An 18,720-nucleotide genomic window follows, 5' to 3' on the forward strand; every position below is an offset into this window, starting at 1 on the left:
AAAGCCGTCCCAACAAGAAATGGGAATCTTCCTGGGTGGTTTGCTGGACCCCCCAGCCTTTGGCCATGCCACTTCTTCATTCTAATCATAGTTTCCTCTTATAATAAAGTGGGGAGAAGCCAAGGGAGAAGCTTAGTGACCCCCAGAGGTCCATCCAGCTCTGCCCTTAGCCCCTGAGAGTTCCTACCATGCTTCTTGTGACTGTTTTACCACATCCTCATTGCTGCTGCTCTGTTACCTTCCCTTCTGAGAAGTGGAAACCCAAGGGCAGTGACACCACCAGCGTCTCCACTTCTGAGGCTGAGCCTCAGTGGTTATAGGGTGGGGCAGGGTTTCCAGTTAGCCCTAGAGGGGCAGGGCTCAGCTTTCTAAACATGTCACAGAAGCCCTGGCCCCTCCTGGCCCAGAGCATTGAAGGTAAAGGTGCAGGTTTGACCTGGTGGACTGTGGGTGGCTCCCATCTCACCTGTATTTGTGTCCTTATCAGTGTCCAACCCAGGGCCTGTCTGCTGAATGGATAGTGAAATAGTCACTAGATAAATAAATGCATGTAGAGATGCATAAATGGATTGGTGGGTGGGTGGATGGATGGATGGATGGATGGATGGATAAATCGATGGAGACAGACAGATGGCCTCCCCTTTAGTCCAGGGCATAGAGATGGCTTCATGAGCACTCATCCTCCTGAGGGCCCCATGCTTAGAAGGGCCTATGATGACTGCTCTGCAGTCATCATCTTGAAATTGTTAATAATTTTTAACAAAGAGCCCTGCATTTCCATTTTGTGCTTGCCCCACAAATTATGTAGCTTGTCTTGCCAGGGAGTTCAGGCTGAGTTTGGGACGGCTTCATCCCCAACACTGGCCTTGCAGCCTCCACTGTCCCCATCCTAATCCGCAGCCTCCCACTAAATGCCAGCCTGCTGGTGTCATCCTCCTGCATGGAGGCCCCCTCCCCACAGTGCCTGGAGTTACAGCACTGCCCTGCCCAGCCAGCAGCTACTACCCGCCGTCACTATCAACGCCTTGAAAAGTTGGTGGTCCAGAGCAAATCCTCACACAGCACCGCAGACCTTTCCTGAAGTCTCCCTGCCTCCTTCCCTGGCCTCCTGCTGCCTCCTTCCCTGAGCATCATCTACCTGTTTGCTGAGGAGCCCCAGTTTGTAGCCCAACAGATCTCTCCCTGCCATTTCTCCCAGATGCCTTGCCGTCTCTCACAGAGCCCTGGCAATACATTTCCCTGGCATCATCTGCCAAAAAACTCAAGAAACCCTGGAGGCCTAGCTCAAGGCCACCTCCCCCAGGAAGCCATACCCCCTCTTCCCACTGGAGTAATCATATACTCTTATCAGTTACCATTTACTGGGCACCTATGATGTGCCAAGTGCTGTACGTCATCATCTCTGGCCCTCCCAGAAATGGAAAAGGAGGTCTCCCATGCCATTTCCCAGGAAATTGAGTCTCGGATAAGTTAAACTCAGAGAACTAGGGCTTGGACCCAGGAATAAGTGGCTTCCAGCTGGAACCACTGCTCCCAGCCTGGCGGGGCTCCCTGCCCTGGATGGCATCAGGCGCAACCTGTTGGCTTCAGAGTGCCATATGTCTGTTCTGCCCTCACCAGCTCATCTCCATCACCTCCCTGGAAGGAAAGAGTCACCATTGCCTACCCATGCCAGTTCCCTAGCCTAGTGAATCCTGTGTTATTAGGAGGCAGCCGAGGGCCCAGGACTGAAGAGCTGACCCTACGGAGCCATTTAATCTCTCATGTCATGTAAGCATTTATTGAGCACCTATTGTAGGCCTAATCCCATATTAGGAACTTGGAGAGAGTCCAGATCGTTGTTAGGTAGGTATCCTGATTTGTGGGAAGTCATATTAAAGGACTAAGACAAAGGTTCAGGAAAGAAGTAATTGACAGACAGTGGACTCAAGGTTATTAGACGGGTCTGGCCTTAGGTTGGCCACCGAATCCCTGAGTGTGCTAGGATGAGACACTCCTTACTGAGCCTCAGGACACTGAAAAGGGCTGTTGCTACTGATTGTACCAATAATCAGCAGCTACCTCTTCCTGAGGAGCCTTTTTTGGGAGAGGCCTTCTTGCACTGTCTCATTTATCACATGCATCCCTTTGCTGAGAAGCCTAGTCCCGTGGAGTCTTGGCTGTGCGCGCAAGGCCAAGTGAGTGAGTGACTTCTTTTCCCTCCAGTGAATGAATAATAATAATGTGGCCACCAACTTAGCAGAGGGCTTTGTGCCAGGCCCTGTTCTAAGCATTTTGCTTGTGTTAACTCCTTCAATAGCCCTGACAACCCAGTGATGAGCCCCAATCTACAGATGCGAAAACTGAGGCACAGAGGGGAGGTTAAGTGAATGACCGAAGACGGGTGGAAGGACAGATGCTGAGACAGTGAGAGGGTCAGTGAAACACGAGGGTTCTCTGCCCTCCTGCTCTGTCGCCCAGGAGGGCTCTGAGGGGAATCTCAATGTTCGGTAATTGGCACTGATAAGTGAAGGGTTTACTCATTAGCTAGCTACCCCTCCCCTGTTTGCAGGCTCTGGGTCTGTGGGGGAAGGCTGTGTGCTGGTGGGTCAGTGTGAATGGCCCAAGGCCTGCCTGTCCCCTGCCCACTTGGCTCTGAGAACCCATTCTATTTGCGGCCCCCACCCCGGCCCATGGCTGCTCCGGGCTGGCAGCAGCCCGGGGAACAGAAGGTTTGCTTGTCTGCGCCTGCTGCACCCCCCTCCTCAGTCTCAGCCTGGGACCCCTCTCAGGGGCTCCTTTGGCTGCCAGGGCCTGGCACTCTGTGTTGCCATGGCACCGGCTGGAGATGAGGCTCTGGGGGGTGGGGGCGGGGAGGGCAGCCGCAGGATGGTGGAGGCCTGGAACTCTGCAGCTACAGAGGCCCTGGCCCTCTGCAAACAGTGGAAGGGGATGCTGGGGCCCCCACAGGGGCAGGCCTGGACCCTGAGCACAGCAGGCCTGTGGCAGAGCCAGCCACACACCTGGGCTGATTGCCTGGATGCTCTGTCTCGCAGGAGCACTGCCCCTGCCAGACCCTGGCTTTCCTAAGCAAAGACCCTCTCTCAGCCTTGTGTGCCCACCCTCAGCCTCTGCAGCGAAATTGTGGAGTTCTATCCCTAGTCCTGAGTTCTATCCCTAGCTCGACTTTAAAATTATTGGTGACCCGGGGCAGGCCCCCCGCATACACTGCCCCTCAGTCAGAGCAGAGGCGGGACCCAGATCCCTGAGGATCTTCTCATCGCTGAGATCCTGGATTCCATATGGATGCCATTAGAGGGAGAACGTTTCTCTGTGGACAGATGGACAGAACTGTTTCTGGTCAGGAGACAGGCAGTCTGGCATGACGGGCAAGAATTCAGGTTTTGGCAGTTGTGGTGATGCGCACCTGTAGTCCCAGCTACTCAGGAGGCTGAGGTGGGAGGATCACTTGAGCCCAGGAGTTTGAGGCTATAGTGAGCTGTGAGCTATGATCATGCCACCACACCACTGTACTCCAGCCTGGGCAACAGAGTGAGACCCTGTATCTAAAAAAAGAAAGAATATAGGCTTTGGAGTCAGGCCGGCCTGAGTTTGCATTCCAGTTCCTTTGCATCTTACTTATTGTGTGACCTTGGGAAAGTTACCAAAAGTCTCTGAGACTCAGTATTCTCCTCTGTAAAATGGGAATAATGAGTGTACCCCCCCCCTTACAGGGTGGTGGTGAGGATGAAACAAAATCTCCAGATCATCTCATTTAGCAGAGTGTCTGGCTCTACATTAGTAGGGGCTTCTGTTTGTTTCCAGATTGGGGGGGATCAGAACAATAACTAGAAAGATGTCCTGTGTTTGGGGAGAGGGTGGTTGGTGGATAGAAGCAGGACCAATAAGCAGAGAATACAGTGAGATAAACTGTACTCAGCGTAATTAACAATTCTCAATAGTCTGCCCTCTGAAGATTCTAAGCTGGCTAAGAATGAAATGGGCCACAGGTGAGGTGGTGAGATCCCTGTCATGGGAGGTGTGCAATTGCAGAGAAGGTGGGGGAGATGTGAATAGGGGGAATGTACTAAGATTGTAGGGCTCTGTGAAAAATGGAGTGACTGTTTCCCACTCAAACTGTCAGCTTCAACTTTACCCAGCTCAAAAGACAGCGTGAAAGAGTGAAAGGAGAAGTTGGGACAAAGAAGGCGAAAAGATGAGGCTGACGACTTTATTTTTTAATTTATTTTTTTGAGACGGAGTTTCACTCTTGTTGCCCAGGCTGGAGTGCAGTGGCGCGATCTCGGGTTCAAGCAATTCTCCTGCCTCAGCCTCCTGAGTAGCTGGGATTACAGGCGCCTGCCACCATGCCCGGCTAATTAACTTTTTTTTTTTTTATTTGAGCTTGTTCTGTGCCAGGTACGGGGCTGTCCTTTTTGCAGGGCTCCTCATCTTTGCCTCCTGCCACAGAGGGGCTGTCTCATGGGCACTGGGCTGTGTGCTCTGGAGCCTGTCTGCCCAGGATTAAACACTGGAGCCACCACTGGCAAGCTGTTGGGCAAACAATGTAAACACTCTGTGCCTCAGTTTCCACATCTGTAAAATGAGGAAGCAGTACTGATGTCATGGGATTGTTCTGAGGACTCAGTGAGATCATTCATATAAGGAGCTTAGCATAGATAGTGGGTGATAAGTACAGCAGACCCTTGAACAATGAGGAGGCTAGGGACAACCACCAACCGCTAAGTCGAAAATTCATGTATAGCTTTTGACTCCCCAAAAACTTAACTGCTAATAGCCAGCCTACTGTGGGCCTTACTGATAATGTAAAGTCAATTAACACGTATTTTGTCTGTTATGTATATTGTATACTACGTTCTTATAATAAAGTAAGCTAGATGAAAGAAAATCACAAGGAAGAGAAAATACATTCAATATTCATTAAGGAAGTAGATCACTGAAAAAGTCTTCACCCTCGTCTGCATGTTAAGTAAACTGGGAAGGAGGAGGAAGAGGAAGGGTTGGCCTTGCTCTCAGGGGTGGCAGAGGCGGAAGAGGTGGAGGAGGTGGAAGGGTGGGAAGGATGTGGATGTTTCACATGTGTGAAACATTCACGTGTTAGTGGACCTGCACAGTTCAAACCTGTGTAGTTCAAGGGTCAACTGTACTAAATCAGAGGTAGCTGTTATTATTATTGTTATTTTTAAGGCTGTTGGAGGCCCAGATGGGGCCGAGGTTGGTGGGGGGACTCTGGGCCAGGAATCCACCGGGCCCTGGGTGTAACCCTCAAGGCACTGCAGGAGGCAGGAAGTGCTTGCTCTGCAGCCGGTGGGCAGGGGTGTGCAGCAGACCTCCCTCCCTCACTGACCTCCTTCTCAGGCTGCTTCCCAGCCTTCCTGGGGACCCAGGCCCCCTCCCTCGGGCCCCCAGCAGCCGTGAGGCACACACTGAGCGCTTTCCCACGCACCGTTCCAAGTAGCCAGCCGCATCGCTGCCCCCACCCCCAAGCACACGCACTCTGACGGGTGAGGGGGTGTTTGCTGCAGGAGAGCGGGGCTTGGGCTGGGGAGATCAGCCCATTCTTTATCAGCCTGGCTCCGTTCCAGACAGATGTTTCATCTTATTTTGGACTTCCAGAAAATAGGTCATTTCTTTCCATTGTGTTCCCTGGGGAGGCCTCATGGGGAGAGGAGCACGCAGTGAGTGACGAGTGTGAGGGCCTGGCTTGGGCCCTGGGGAGCTGGAGGGGCAGCCGCCTTCCTCCCTCAGTTGTGAGGGAGCTGTCAGGGCCAGGGCCAGAAGATTCTGAAAGGCTGGGCAGATAAGCCAGCCTTTGCCTGAGGGGCATGGAGAGCAGAGGAGGGCTGGAGAGGTCACATAGGTATTTCAGAAAGGTCCCTCTGGCTGGGGTGTGAGAACAGGTGGAGGGGACAGATTGGAGGTGAGGAGATTGGTGGTGGGACAGCCAGAGGCGGCCGAGCCTGTGCTGGATGGGTGGGTGCAGGGGGCTGAGCAGCCTTCCAGGGAACCAGTGCCGTTCTTCCATCCAGTTTGGACTTCCAGAGCAGTGGGAGCACACACCAGGCCCCATCTTAGTCAATTTCTGCTGCTTTGTTCAGGGGACTTTGCAGACACCTGGAAACATAAAGAGGACCCCGGGCCTAGAAGCAGCGTGACACAGAGAATGGCTCCAACACTGAGTGGCCTGTGCCAGGCTGCTCTCTTTCTGTAGCCCTTAGAGTGATCCCGAGGCTGGTGGGAAGGTTCATGGTGCAGGGGTGGAGCACTGAGCCTTCTCTAACAACTGGAAGTGGAGCGAGCATAGGATTGAAGGGGGCGGGTGGGAGCCTCGGCCACTTCCCCAGTTTCTCCCCTCCACCTGTAACTGTCTTCTGACCCTCCGATCCTGCTCTTTTCTCTGGCTCCCAGGATGGGGCTCCCTGACCACATGACCCGATCACACCCACATCTCAGCCTGCTTGGGGACAGCCACATGGGGCAGACTCGCCGCCAGACCCAGGCTGTGCTGCTGTCCCTTTCCTACTCTTTAGCTGCTGGCGGGAGGACTCCATCCCTGGCTCCAGATGCCTCTTGCCCCCACAGACTCCCAGGCCTGGAACTGGCAGCCTTCTCTGAGCTGAGTCATGACATGGGTCCCTCCCCAGCACCCCCACCCCAAGCCCAGCATTCCAGCTAAGCACAGCTGCCTTCCCAGAGTGGAGCCTGAGGGCCACAGCATGTCAGCCCTGAAATTGCTCTCAAGACAGTCTTGCCCACCCTTTTGCACAGATAAGGAAACTGAGGCTCAGAGAGGGTCAGGACTGTACAGTAGTCACCCTTAGCTGCTGTTTCACTTTCTGAGGTTTCAGTTACCCAAGATCCACTGTGGTCCAAAAACATTAAATGGAAAATTCCAGAAATAAACAACTTACAAGCTTTAAATTTTGTGCTGTTCCAAGTAGTGTGATGAAATCTTGCACTGTCCTGTCTGTCCCGCCCAGGAGTGAATCATCCCTTTGTCCATATACGCTACCCTCCTGTTAGTCATCAACGAAGTCCACTCCTGACATCCAGCCATCAACACCATCATGGCTCCGTGGTCCAGAATCACTTGGAGCAGATGACCTGATCCTTCTGATAATGTCTGGAGGTCAGTAGTAGCCTAACGCTACTTCACAATGCCTACGCCATCACCTCACTTCCTCCTTATCACGTAGGCACCGTGTCATTCCACATCTTCACAAGAAGAAGAGTGATACGATACAGTAAGATATTTTAAGAGAGAGAACACAGTCACATGACTTTTATTACAGTATATTTTTATCATTGTTGTATTTTATTATTATTGTTGTTCATCTCTTACTGTGCCTTATTTATAAATAAAACTTCATAATAGGTATGTATTTGTAGAGATAAGAACATAGTATGTATGGAGTTTGGTTTTATCCAAAGTTTCAGGCATCTACCGGGGCCTTGGAATGTATTCCCTGCAGATAGGGGGGACCACTATCCTATAAGTGGGTGTCACAGCCGGGACTAGAGCCAGGTCTTCTTACTTCCCACCCCAACCCCGCTCCAAAGTCTGTCCCAGGCCTGTAAAGTGCCCCAGTACGGAGGACAGAAGACTGGACTGGGTCAGGAGCCTGGAGTCTGTGCCTCACTTCTCCCAACAACTTAGCAAATTACCTCCTCTGAGTCTCAGCCGCCAATCCCTGCCTGGCTGGGCCCGTGCAGAGAAAGTGACTTTGAAACAAAGGTCAATGTGTGGCAGGACAGAGGTGTGCTGTGGAGAGGGCGGGGGCAGCTATAGCCTGAAGCTTGGGGCCTTGAGCCACCAGCCTCACATCTTAGCAGGGGCTGGAGGTGGGGAGCTGCGCAGGCAGGTGAGCTTCAGCCCCACTGACCACCCGAGCCCATCTTGTCTAGGCCAAAACAGTGGGCCCTCTTGCTTTCCTTCCCTAAGCCTCAGTTTCCCTACGAGCACAATGGAGCACAGGAAGGCAGTTAGATCAGATAGATGATCCCTGAGGGCTCTGGCGTGCTGACATTCCAAGACTCTGACCCCATAACCCCATGGCCAGGCCTCCTCCTCCCTCAGGCATTTGGTTTATTCAGAGCATCCCAGGCCTGAGACTGCCTGCCCCCAGCACCCCCCTCGCCCTGCAGCACGGCCCTCTCTCTCTCATCTTACTGCTGTTTCTACCCGGCCTGTTCCCGGCCTCCAGACTGAGCATCCCGCTGTCCCCTCAGTGCCCACAGACCCTCCCTATCCTAAACCTGCTCAGTCGCAGCTCTCACTCCTGCTGTTTGACCTCATTCTCATCTCGGAAAATGGCATCGTCCCCTCAGCACGTGCGCGTGTACACACACACACACACACACACACACACATACACTTCTGCCTCCCAGCATTCCAAGCCAGATACAGAGGTGCATACCTCCTTCTCCAACCCCTCAATATTAAATCACCCAGTCCTGCCGATTCTCAGCCAAGTACCTCTCAAATCCATCTGTTTTCATCAGTCCCCACTGCCTTCTCCCCAGACCCAACCAAACATGCACGTTGGTCAGAGAAGCGGTGGAGCTGCTGGCATAGAGCACGGAGTCACACCACTTCACTTTGATCTCTGCTCTACCCCTTCTGGCTCTGCGTTCCTAGCCCAGTTATTAAATGCTCTCTGCCTCAGTTTCCCCACTGTAAAATGGAAATGATCACTGTATCTACCTCACAGAGTTGACGGAGGATCAAGTGAGCCAATACGTGCCAAATGCTCAGAATGGTTCCTGGTGCAGTAACATGGGCTTTCTGGCTTGTCTGTTCATGCATATGGCTGTGTGTTCAGGTGAATTTGGGGTTCTATGTGCACATGTTCTGTGCATGTTGTATGTGCTCCATACACGTGAACTGTTGCACACGGGTGCATCTCCATGGGTGCTGGGCACAGTGGGAGCTGCGCACATGTGTTTTGTGTGGGTGTGTACATGTTTAGTGCCTGCATGAGGGCTTGGCACCCACATGGCCTGTTGCATACGTATGTGTTTCAGAGGAGCGTGCAAGGAAGTGCGTAGGCAGGCATCTGTGCATCTGTGCTGTGTGTATGTGCTGACCATGTGCAGGCTCCCCCCATCAACCCCCGCAGCAATGCAGGGCCCCCTCCCTGGCCTGCCTGTGTCGTGGGAGCCTCAGGACCCTGAGGGAGGGAAGCTGTTGCTGGCGGATGTGGCCAAGATGGGCTGGATTTATTTAGATTAAGGCGGTGGGAAAGGAGTGGAGAATTGTACGTGCTGGGAGGAGGGAAGTCTGGGGCTCTGAGAATGACTCCCCAAGCATGCTTGCTCTCCTGGACTTGGGGCACCCACTCCTCTCCCCTGGACTTGGGGTCCTTACTCTGCTCCTTTGGACTTGGGATCCCCACTCTGCTTCCTTTTGACTTGGGGTTCCCAGTCTGCTCCCCTGGACTTGGGGTCCTTACTCCACTCCCCTAGACTTGGGGCCCCCCACTCCTCTCCTCTGGACTTGGGGTTCCACTCTGTGCCCCTGGACTTGGGGTCCTCACTCTGCTCCCCTGGGCTTAGGGTCCTCACTCTGCTCCCCTAAGGGGTCCCCCTGAGTCACGTGAGGAGCTGGGCATGGTCTCCACTTTGGGCCTCTGAGCCTACAACCTGGCCAGAATAGGAGGAATCAGGAGGGGTTCCTGGCACACAGCACTCTCTTCATGGGCAAAAGGGGGACACCTAGGGGTCCCCTCCCTCTCTCTGCTCTAGAGGCCTCCCTGGGCAGGAGAGTACAGCAGATGGGGGGAGTGCCTGCTCTCTGACTGTGACATCCAGGTTGTCCTAGGTGGCCCTTCCCTAGAGTACAGTCCTCCTAAAGAGGGGAAGTTGTCACAGGCAAGCCTACTACCACCAAGTCAGCTGCCTGGGCCTCCCTGGGATTGGCTAGAACCAGAGCAGCCTCTGGGAAGCACAAAGAGGCCTAACGCATTGGGTGACAATGGGGGGTGTCAGGGAGTCATCCAAGATGGCCTGGGAGGTCATGTCTGGGTGCCCTAAGCCCTGCTCTGCCGTCCGTGGCCCTCCAGCCTCTTGTCCCTACCACAATTTCCTTGCCATCTCCTGGGGTTCCACATCACCAGCGGAAAGTCCCCTGAAACACTGTTGAAACACTGTTGTCTAACTCTTTTTTTTTTTTTTTTTTTTTGAGACAGAGTCTCACTCTGTCACCGGGCTGGAGTGTAGTGGCACGATCTCAACTCACTGCAACCTCCGCCTCCCGGGTTCAAGCGATTCTCCTGCCTCGTCCTCCTGAGTAGCTGGGACTACAGGCGCCCACCACCATGCCCAGCTAATTTTTGTATTTTTGGTAGAGACGGGGTTTCACCGTGTTGGCCAGGTTGGTCTTGATCTCTCAACCTCGTGATCTGCCTGCCTCAGCCTCCCAAAGTGCTGGGATTACAGGCGTGAGCCACGGTGCCCAGCCTCTTGTCTAACTCTTAATTGTATAGATGGGGAAACTGAGGCCCAGAGAGGGAAACAACTTGTCAAAGCCCACACAGCAAGTCTGTGGCTGAATAGTCATGGAAATTCCATTCGTGGAGTGAGATGGCTGGTGGATTCTTATGTGACTCTAGCCTGAGGAATGTAGCCCCCTCCTGCTTACTAGCCCCCACCTCCTCAAAAGACCCTGGTAAGATTCATGGTGACTAGAATCTTCTCTTTGGCCTGTCAGAAAGGCAGAGCTTCACCATAAGGACAGCTCTTTGAGATGACACCTGCCAACCTCTCTATATGGATGGGGACACAGAGTCCAGAGAGGCCGGAGACTCACTCAGTCTCACAGTGGGTCCCAGGGCGCTTATGAGGGGAGCTGATTGCTCTATTCATAGTGAAGCCAGTCCAAGATCTGGGGGTGCCTACACCCTCCCTACAGCATCCACACTGCCTGCCTTTCCTCCTCCCACAGCTTGAATCTGCCTTTTTGCTGTGTGACTGGGGCATGCTTCTGTCCTTCTCTGGACCTCTGCTGCCCATTCAAAAAGCATCCCCCCAGCTCAGAGTCTCTGAGCCACCCCCAGCCCCAGGCCCAGCAGGAGAGAGCCTGAAGGGGAGAGGATGGAGTGCCACATGGGAGCAGGGTTGGGGGCTGCATGCCATGAGGGCCCAGCCCACATGGCCAGCCCAGCCTTCCAGAGCCAGGCCAGCCTCGCTGCAGTGACCTCCCTTCTCCTGGCCAGCCGGCAAAATTCCTCCTTTAGAATAATAAACAGTGTGGCCAGCCAGGGAGACTGGGAGAGGAGGGGCAGGGAAGCTGAAGTGACCCCCTCCCCCAGCCTCTGCTAATGATTTTCTTTGGCTGAGATCTCTAGCAGGAAGGGGGCAGCCAGAGGGGCACCGACGGAGGGGCAGATGGGCCTCTGTGGGGGCTGCTGGCTCCGCCTTGGCGCTGCTCCCTCCTGACCAAGGAGGCCTGGCATCCAGCTGGAGGGGCTGGGGCAGAGGGATGGTGGGGAGCAGAGGCTGGAGGGGGCGTCAGAAGGGCTGGGCTTTGAGTCAGGAGCAGTTCAGAGAGGGGAGAGGAAGAAACGAGGAGACCTTCAGGCAGGCAGTCTGAAAGGGAGGAGGGAGGAGAAGAGCTGATTTGCTTAGACTGTTTCTTGGGGTGTTGGGCAGAGCTAAGACTGGGGGTCCATAGGTGGGAGGAGCCTTGCCTCTGTCCCACCCCTGACATGTGAATGCAGCCCTGGTATGTGAGGTACTCACCATCATCCACTTCCAGAGCTGGGGACTTAGGCCACAGGGAGAGCGATGGCACAAGAGGTGGCATGCTGGGGCCTGAACCTGGTCCACAGCCCTAAACTGAAAACGAAAAGGGGTGAGATGGGGAGGTAGGGACAAGCTGGGCATGGCCTTCAGAGGCAGGCCAGGTTGGGCAGCCCCACAGCCAGCGGGGGTCCTTGTTGCCTAATCACGCCATCACCTCCCAAACTCATGCTCTGCGACCCCTGTCCTCTGGCCTCCTTCCTGCCAATGCTGCAGGCAGACTCTTGGCATACCTGTCTCCTGGTGGTCTCTTGGGACCTGAGGTGTGTCTTCCAAGATAGAGGAGAGCAAGGGCCACCCCCATTCAGTCTGTCTCTGTCTTTGTCCTTGCTTCTGTCTCTTAGTGCCTCTGGTGCTGTCTCTCTGGGCACCTCCTCTCTGTCTCTGTGTCTTTGTCTCTTTCTACTTCTATCATTCCAGGTCTCTCTCTCTCTCTGTCTCCCTCTCAGACAGGCTGTGCTGTGGAATGTTGGGCAAACTTCTCACCTTCTCAGAGCCTCAGTTTCCCCATCTGCACCCTGGAGGTGGGGGTGGGGAGCCTGGTTTCACTGGTCTCCAAGGACCTGTGAGGCCTGGCTGCTCGATGGGACCTCTCCTGGGCTCAGCCCCTAGCCGCTGTCCCCTGGGCCTCCCTGTATGCTCTGGGCTGAGTAAAGGTGTCCAGGCCCACCTCCCACATTCCACAGCCCCGGCTCCTCCGCTTGCCTTCCCACAGCCCACAGCCTCCTCCATTTCCTGTTGTGCTTGTGGAGCTGCGGGAGTTCTCTGGGTTCTGGCCTCCCCCCTCCTCCTCCCATGCCTTTCATCACACTTTCCCAAATATTTGTCCTGGCAGATAACAGCCTGGTATTGGAACTGTCACCCGGAGGACAGGCTGTCAGAGCTGGTAGGCTACTGGACACCATCCAGCCCAACTTCCCCTCCCTCACTGTACAGGCGGGGAAACTAAGACCCGGAGAGAGGCTGGGGACGCAGCCGAGGCCACATGAGAGTCACAAGCAGAGCCAAAGCAAAGGCCAGGACCCCAAGGCTAAGTCCGGGATGGAGAGGAGACAGCCTGTGGTCATGAGTGCCCTTTCAGGCTTGGGACATGGTGGCTTTTGACTTCAGCCCCTCGGACATGAAGGCTGGGTGGCCCAAGCTGGGGCTCATTCTGCAGGAGCCAGGTGGTGAGATAGGCCCTGGCGCTGCCTCCACCTGCCCTGGGCCCTGACTCCTGTTTAACTCTGCAGGACACCATGCGGCTTCCGGGTGCGATGCCAGCTCTGGCCCTTAAAGGTAGGTAGATGGGAGATAAGGTAGGGGACCCGGGGGGCTGTGGAGTGGAACCCTGGAGCTGGCAGGGGTGATGTGTGCTGGTGGCAGGCACACTGCCCTGCTCTTCGGCTTTAGTTTCCAGGATTTCCAGTGGGCTCTGTGGAGGCCTCCAGCTGCCAGCCCTTCAGCCCAGAAAGCATCAGTGGGCCCCTGCTTGTCCAGAACCATCAGCTCAAATCCTTTGATTGGCCCTCCAGACCCCATCCCACCTTCTGACACACACCCCTGGCCTCCTGTCCTCGGTCTGGTGGATCTGTGGCACCCGGCTTGGACCCCTCATTGGCTGGGAGCTTCCAAGTCCCTGCTGGGCTTCTCAGCACACCCACCCCTCACTCCTGCCCGTTAACATGTCTTCAGCTCTGCAGGGGCTGAGCGGCTGACCCAGCAATTAATGACCAGCCAGCAGCCTGCCCAGCAGCTGGCCATAAGATGGACTGGCTGCCTGACCGCCCACCTCCCCTCCTGATCTTTATCACCAGAGGGCATGGAGGGCGTGGCCTGCAAAATCCTTCTCCAGGGGATATCATGGAGGGGGACCAATCACTTGACACACACACACCCCCAACCCCAGTTCCCTCTAGCCCAAAGGGGCCTCAGCATCTTTTCTGCCCCCACTCTGAGCTACCTGAGCCCCTCCCTCCCATCTCTCTCCCACCCAGAGCCACCTCTGGGCCTTGGGCAGAACCTGGGCAGTCGGGGGAGGGGGCAGGGAGCTGTAGGGAAGAGGCTCAGAAAGTGACCTGGGAAGCAATGCAGGAACTGGAGGCCAGGGAATTGCTTCCCGAGGATTTCCTGGCCCCTTCTGGTGCCTACTGCCTATACACGGCACTGCTGAAGGATTCAGAGGCTGGGGTCTAAAGGGACTGACATAGGCAGTCCGGAGGAATCCGTGGGGCCCTGGAGCTGGGCAAGCAGTCCTCAGAGCCATGGCTGGAGAGCCCCAGTCTGTTGGATAAAGGAGCTGTGCTCCTCAAGGACTTGAGGGCTGTGCATACATGGCCTCCTCGCAGGCTCAGCCTTGGGAGAGGTGCTGAAGCCCCTGTTCCCTGATGTCTGATACCTCCTCTCCCAAAGGCCAGCTGCTGTTGCTGCCCCTCCTGTTACTGCTGGAACCACACGTCTCTCAGGGCCTGGTCATCACACCCCCGGGGCCAGAGCTTGTCCTCAATGTCTCCAGCACCTTCGTTCTGACCTGCTCGGGTTCAGCTCCGGTGGTGTGGGAACGGATGTCCCAGGAGCCCCCACAGGAAATGGCCAAGGCCCAGGATGGCACCTTCTCCAGCGTGCTGACACTGACCAACCTCACTGGGCTAGACACGGGAGAATACTTTTGCACCCACAATGATTCCCGTGGACTGGAGCCCGATGAGCGGAAACGGCTCTATATCTTTGTGCCAGGTAAGGGCCCCCAGCCTGTGTGACCACTCCTTACCCCTCTTGTCAACTGGAGGCATCAGGGGAAGTCCAGAGAGTGCTTTAGTTTGTTGTGAAATGCAGCCATCCTAGAAAAGCAGACAATCGTGGAACCAGCCTGGCTCAGTCTGGGAGTGTGTTCGCCCCCACTCCTTGGTCTGGATGATCTGCCTGCTTCCTGCCAGTCACCCCATTCCTGCCTCCCAATAACTCTATATTCTCAGCTGCTTCCAATCTGCTCCCTCTTGACCCCACATCCCATCTTCCCCATTCTCCAAGCTCGAGATATCAGCTGGATTTCAACTTGTGACTTGCCTTCTTTCTTACCCTGGCACTGTCAATATCAAACATTAGAGCTGAAAGGGACCAGCTCTAACATTTGATTTATGCTCCTCTGGGAGCATCCCTATTCTGTAATGGGGAGACAGAGGGCCAGAGACGGCAAATGACTTGCCACACAGCAATTCAGGGGATGGCCAGAAACCCAGTTCCCCTGACTCATTCACGGCTCTACTCCTGGCAGATCCCACCGTGGGCTTCCTCCCTAATGACGCCGAGGAACTATTCATCTTTCTCACGGAAATAACTGAGATCACCATTCCATGCCGAGTAACAGACCCACAGCTGGTGGTGACACTGCATGAGAAGAAAGGGGACATTGCATTGCCTGTCCCCTACGATTACCAACGTGGCTTTTCTGGTATCTTTGAGGACAGAAGCTACATCTGCAAAACCACCATTGGGGACAGGGAGGTGGATTCCGATGCCTACTATGTCTACAGACTCCAGGGTGAGCCCCCTTTCTGGCCTGATGCTCAGCAGAGGCAAGTATAACCCTCCACAGAGGAATAGCCCTTTACAGTTTACAAAGTGTGCGACTCCACTTCCCAGTGGATTCTCCCCACAGCCTTCGAAGGGAGATAGCGTTTTCCCCATGTTACAGATGAGGAAACCCAGGCGCGGAGAGAGGATGGAGTTTGTCCCCTGTCGCAGAATTCGATAGTGGCAGAGCTGGCCTGTGTAACATGGTCGGTGAGGGCACGAGCTTCAGAGCCAGCTGGGTCGAAATCCCAGCTTTGCTATTTCCTGTCTGAGTGACTTTACACAAAGTGCATAATCTCTCTGAGCCTGCTTCCCCTCTTGTAACGTGGGGATAACAATGGCTGCCTATCTCATAGGATCGATTGTGAAGATTAAACAAAATACAAGATGGAGAGTACCTGGCACATGGTATGTGCTCAATACATTTCTCCTGTACATAGATCTCCAGAGGGTACTTTGATTTCCAGACTGTTATCCCTTCTAGAATGTCAGCTCCGTAAGAACAGAGATTCTGTCCACTTTGTTCACTACTGTTGCTCCAGTGTCCAGAATAGTACTTGGCATGTAGTAGGTATTCAGTAAATATTTGTTGAATGAATGAATCTTCTACATTAGTCATCCTTTCCCTCTCTAGCCCCCTACCCTATCCCCAAGCTGAAGTGCTAATGGCTGGTGGTGACTTCCCCAGACCTAAGCCAATCTCTCTCCACCAGTGTCATCCATCAACGTCTCTGTGAATGCAGTGCAGACTGTGGTCCGCCAGGGTGAGAACATCACCCTCATGTGCATTGTGATCGGGAACGAGGTGGTCAACTTCGAGTGGACATACCCCCGCAAAGAAGTAATGTGGGGCCAGGCAGGGGTCGGAGGAGGGGCAGGAACAGGTGGATATCTGGCTTGCAGACTGATTTCTCCCCGGCCCCTCTTGATTTGGGGGGCCTGCCCAACCTGTTGCTGCAGAGTGGGCGGCTGGTGGAGCCGGTGACCGACTTCCTCTTGGATATGCCTTACCACATCCGCTCCATCCTGCACATCCCCAGTGCCGAGTTAGAAGACTCAGGGACCTACACCTGCAATGTGACGGAGAGTGTGAACGACCATCAGGATGAAAAGGCCATCAACATCACTGTGGTTGGTGCGTGCCTTGGACTCAGCCCAATCCCCAGTCTGAGCTGTACCCAGCGCCTGTCACAGCCCCGGGGTGTAGTCAGCCACACTCCAGTGCAGCTCTACCTAGCCTCTGTGCCAACCAAAACCCCAATTCCAGGATAAACCCAAACTGAAATGCAGTCAGTCCCAAATCCAACCCTATCTCAACCTAGACTTTTTGACTAGCCAGAGCCCCAGCCTCAACCTGACTTCCAAGCCCAACTGCCATCCCAGGTCCAGGAAGCCCCATCCCCAAATTCAGCCTTATCACTAGTTCAACCTTATCACTAGTCCCAGAATCAGCCACAATACTGACCCAGGACAGAGAACTGTTAGTAGAACTCTGGTCCCAACCTGGGAGCTGGCCCCAACATCCACATTAGCCACAAATTCGGCCCCTTCTCCAGGCCCTGTCCCCAGCCCAATTTCAACCTCAGCTCCGGAAACTCCATGGCCGGCAGGGTCCCCAGGCCTGAAGCCCCACCCCACAGGCTGGCCTCCTTTGGGATTCAGTTGGTGCCCTGCCCCCAGGGCCCCGCCCCTGATGGTCACCCCTTGCAGAGAGCGGCTACGTGCGGCTCCTGGGAGAGGTGGGCACACTACAATTTGCTGAGCTGCATCGGAGCCGGACACTGCAGGTAGTGTTCGAGGCCTACCCACCGCCCACTGTCCTGTGGTTCAAAGACAACCGCACCCTGGGCGACTCCAGCGCTGGCGAAATTGCCCTGTCCACACGCAACGTGTCGGAGACCCGGTGAGCAGCTCGCTCCCCCACCCCATTCTTGAAGTTATTTTTCTTTGCAGCCGCCAGGCAGCCCTCGGCTTTCAGCCACAAACCTAGGCCCAGTTTCCTGAGAGCATATTAGGTGCCAGGTGCTGGGGATGCTGCAGCGACCAGAGCTGACAGTTCATCCCTCCTAGAGTTTCTAGTCTAGTGGAGGAAACAGACGTCGGTCAGATGATCACCCAGATGTTTAGTTGTCCTTGTGATGGGTGGGGCCAGCAGTAGCAGCCAAGAAGTAAACTGGGGAAGAGGGTGCCAGGCAGGCCACTCATGGCCTGTGGTATCCCTGAGGCTGGAGATTTGCTGGCTGACAGAGACTGTGATAGGTTAGGATGGAGCAGTGTCCACCTTCCTGAAGGGGAGAGAAATAGGACTTTCCTTCAATGCTCCCCACCCCCACCCACAGTTCTTCTCAACCCTCCCTCTTGGCCTAGGGGAACCGCCTATGGGTGAGGATTTACGAGACCTGGTTTGAGTCCCGGCTCTGCTACCAATGCCGAGATGACCTTGGCAAGCCCATCCCCTCCCTGGGCCTTGTTCCTGTTTATACCAGGAGGGTGGGGAGAACTGTAAGAGTCCTTCCCACTCTGACAGCTGCCTTTCCTGCTCCCCAGGTATGTGTCAGAGCTGACACTGGTTCGCGTGAAGGTGGCAGAGGCTGGCCACTACACCATGCGGGCCTTCCATGAGGACGCTGAGGTCCAGCTCTCCTTCCAGCTACAGATCAATGGTGATGAGCATGCCCCTCCCCATGTCCCTTCTTCCCCTCCCTGCCCCCATTCCCTCTCCCTTCCTGCACTGTCCACCCACCCATGGGAGGAGTGGGAGAGGGAGCCTGGAACTCAGGAGATGGATTCTAGGCCACTGACCCACTGCCGTGTGAACCTGGCCTCTGGGCTTCAGTTTCCCCAGCTGTATAAGGAGGCCATCTGGCTAGATTGGTGTTTCCAAAACTTCAGGCACTTAGGTACCAAGGCCATGATTTTCCCTTCTCACATTCCACTTATACTGTACTATTAACTCAGTAGGTATTTATTGAGCAACTACCATATGTCTGTCTGTTCAAGGTTCTTGAACTTCCCTCCCTGCTTTTGTGCAGCTTGCATCCGAGTAGGGGAAGACAAACACTAACAGTAGGGAGGAAAACCCTAGCAAATTACATAGCTTAGAAGGTAACTAACACTGCGGGAGAGGAAAAACAGGGGCCGGGTAGGGAAAGTTGAGAGTGCTGGGTGCAGAGTGGTGGTGAGAGTTGCATTTTTGATACAGTGATCAGGGCTGAGGAAGTGACATTTGCATGAAGACTTGAAGAAGGTGAGGACATTAGCTCAGTAGGTATTTGGGGAAAGGGTACCTCGGGCAGTGCAAAGGCCAGAGCAATCGCTGAAAGGCTTGTGTGGTTGGAACAGGGCTGGTGGGGAGAGTGATGGGAGATG

At 54.6% G+C, this 18,720-nt stretch overlaps 1 protein-coding gene across 1 annotated transcript in view; it reads left to right on the forward strand.

Moving 5' to 3' along the window:
• PDGFRB (platelet derived growth factor receptor beta) overlaps positions 1-18,720 on the forward strand; it is a 41,848-nt gene that overhangs the window by 5,780 nt on the left and 17,348 nt on the right. Inside the window, exons 2-8 of the mRNA XM_055285653.2 lie at positions 13,032-13,077; positions 14,191-14,514; positions 15,053-15,319; positions 16,065-16,192; positions 16,312-16,486; positions 17,062-17,254; positions 17,899-18,014. Of these exons, the coding sequence (XP_055141628.1) occupies positions 13,038-13,077; positions 14,191-14,514; positions 15,053-15,319; positions 16,065-16,192; positions 16,312-16,486; positions 17,062-17,254; positions 17,899-18,014 (1,243 nt within the window). The 5' untranslated portion in view covers positions 13,032-13,037. The remainder of the gene's footprint in view (positions 1-13,031; positions 13,078-14,190; positions 14,515-15,052; positions 15,320-16,064; positions 16,193-16,311; positions 16,487-17,061; positions 17,255-17,898; positions 18,015-18,720) is intronic.

The sequence above is a fragment of the Symphalangus syndactylus genome, chromosome 7 (genome assembly GCF_028878055.3).
Source record: "Symphalangus syndactylus isolate Jambi chromosome 7, NHGRI_mSymSyn1-v2.1_pri, whole genome shotgun sequence".
Classification (NCBI taxonomy): Eukaryota; Metazoa; Chordata; class Mammalia; order Primates; family Hylobatidae; genus Symphalangus; species Symphalangus syndactylus.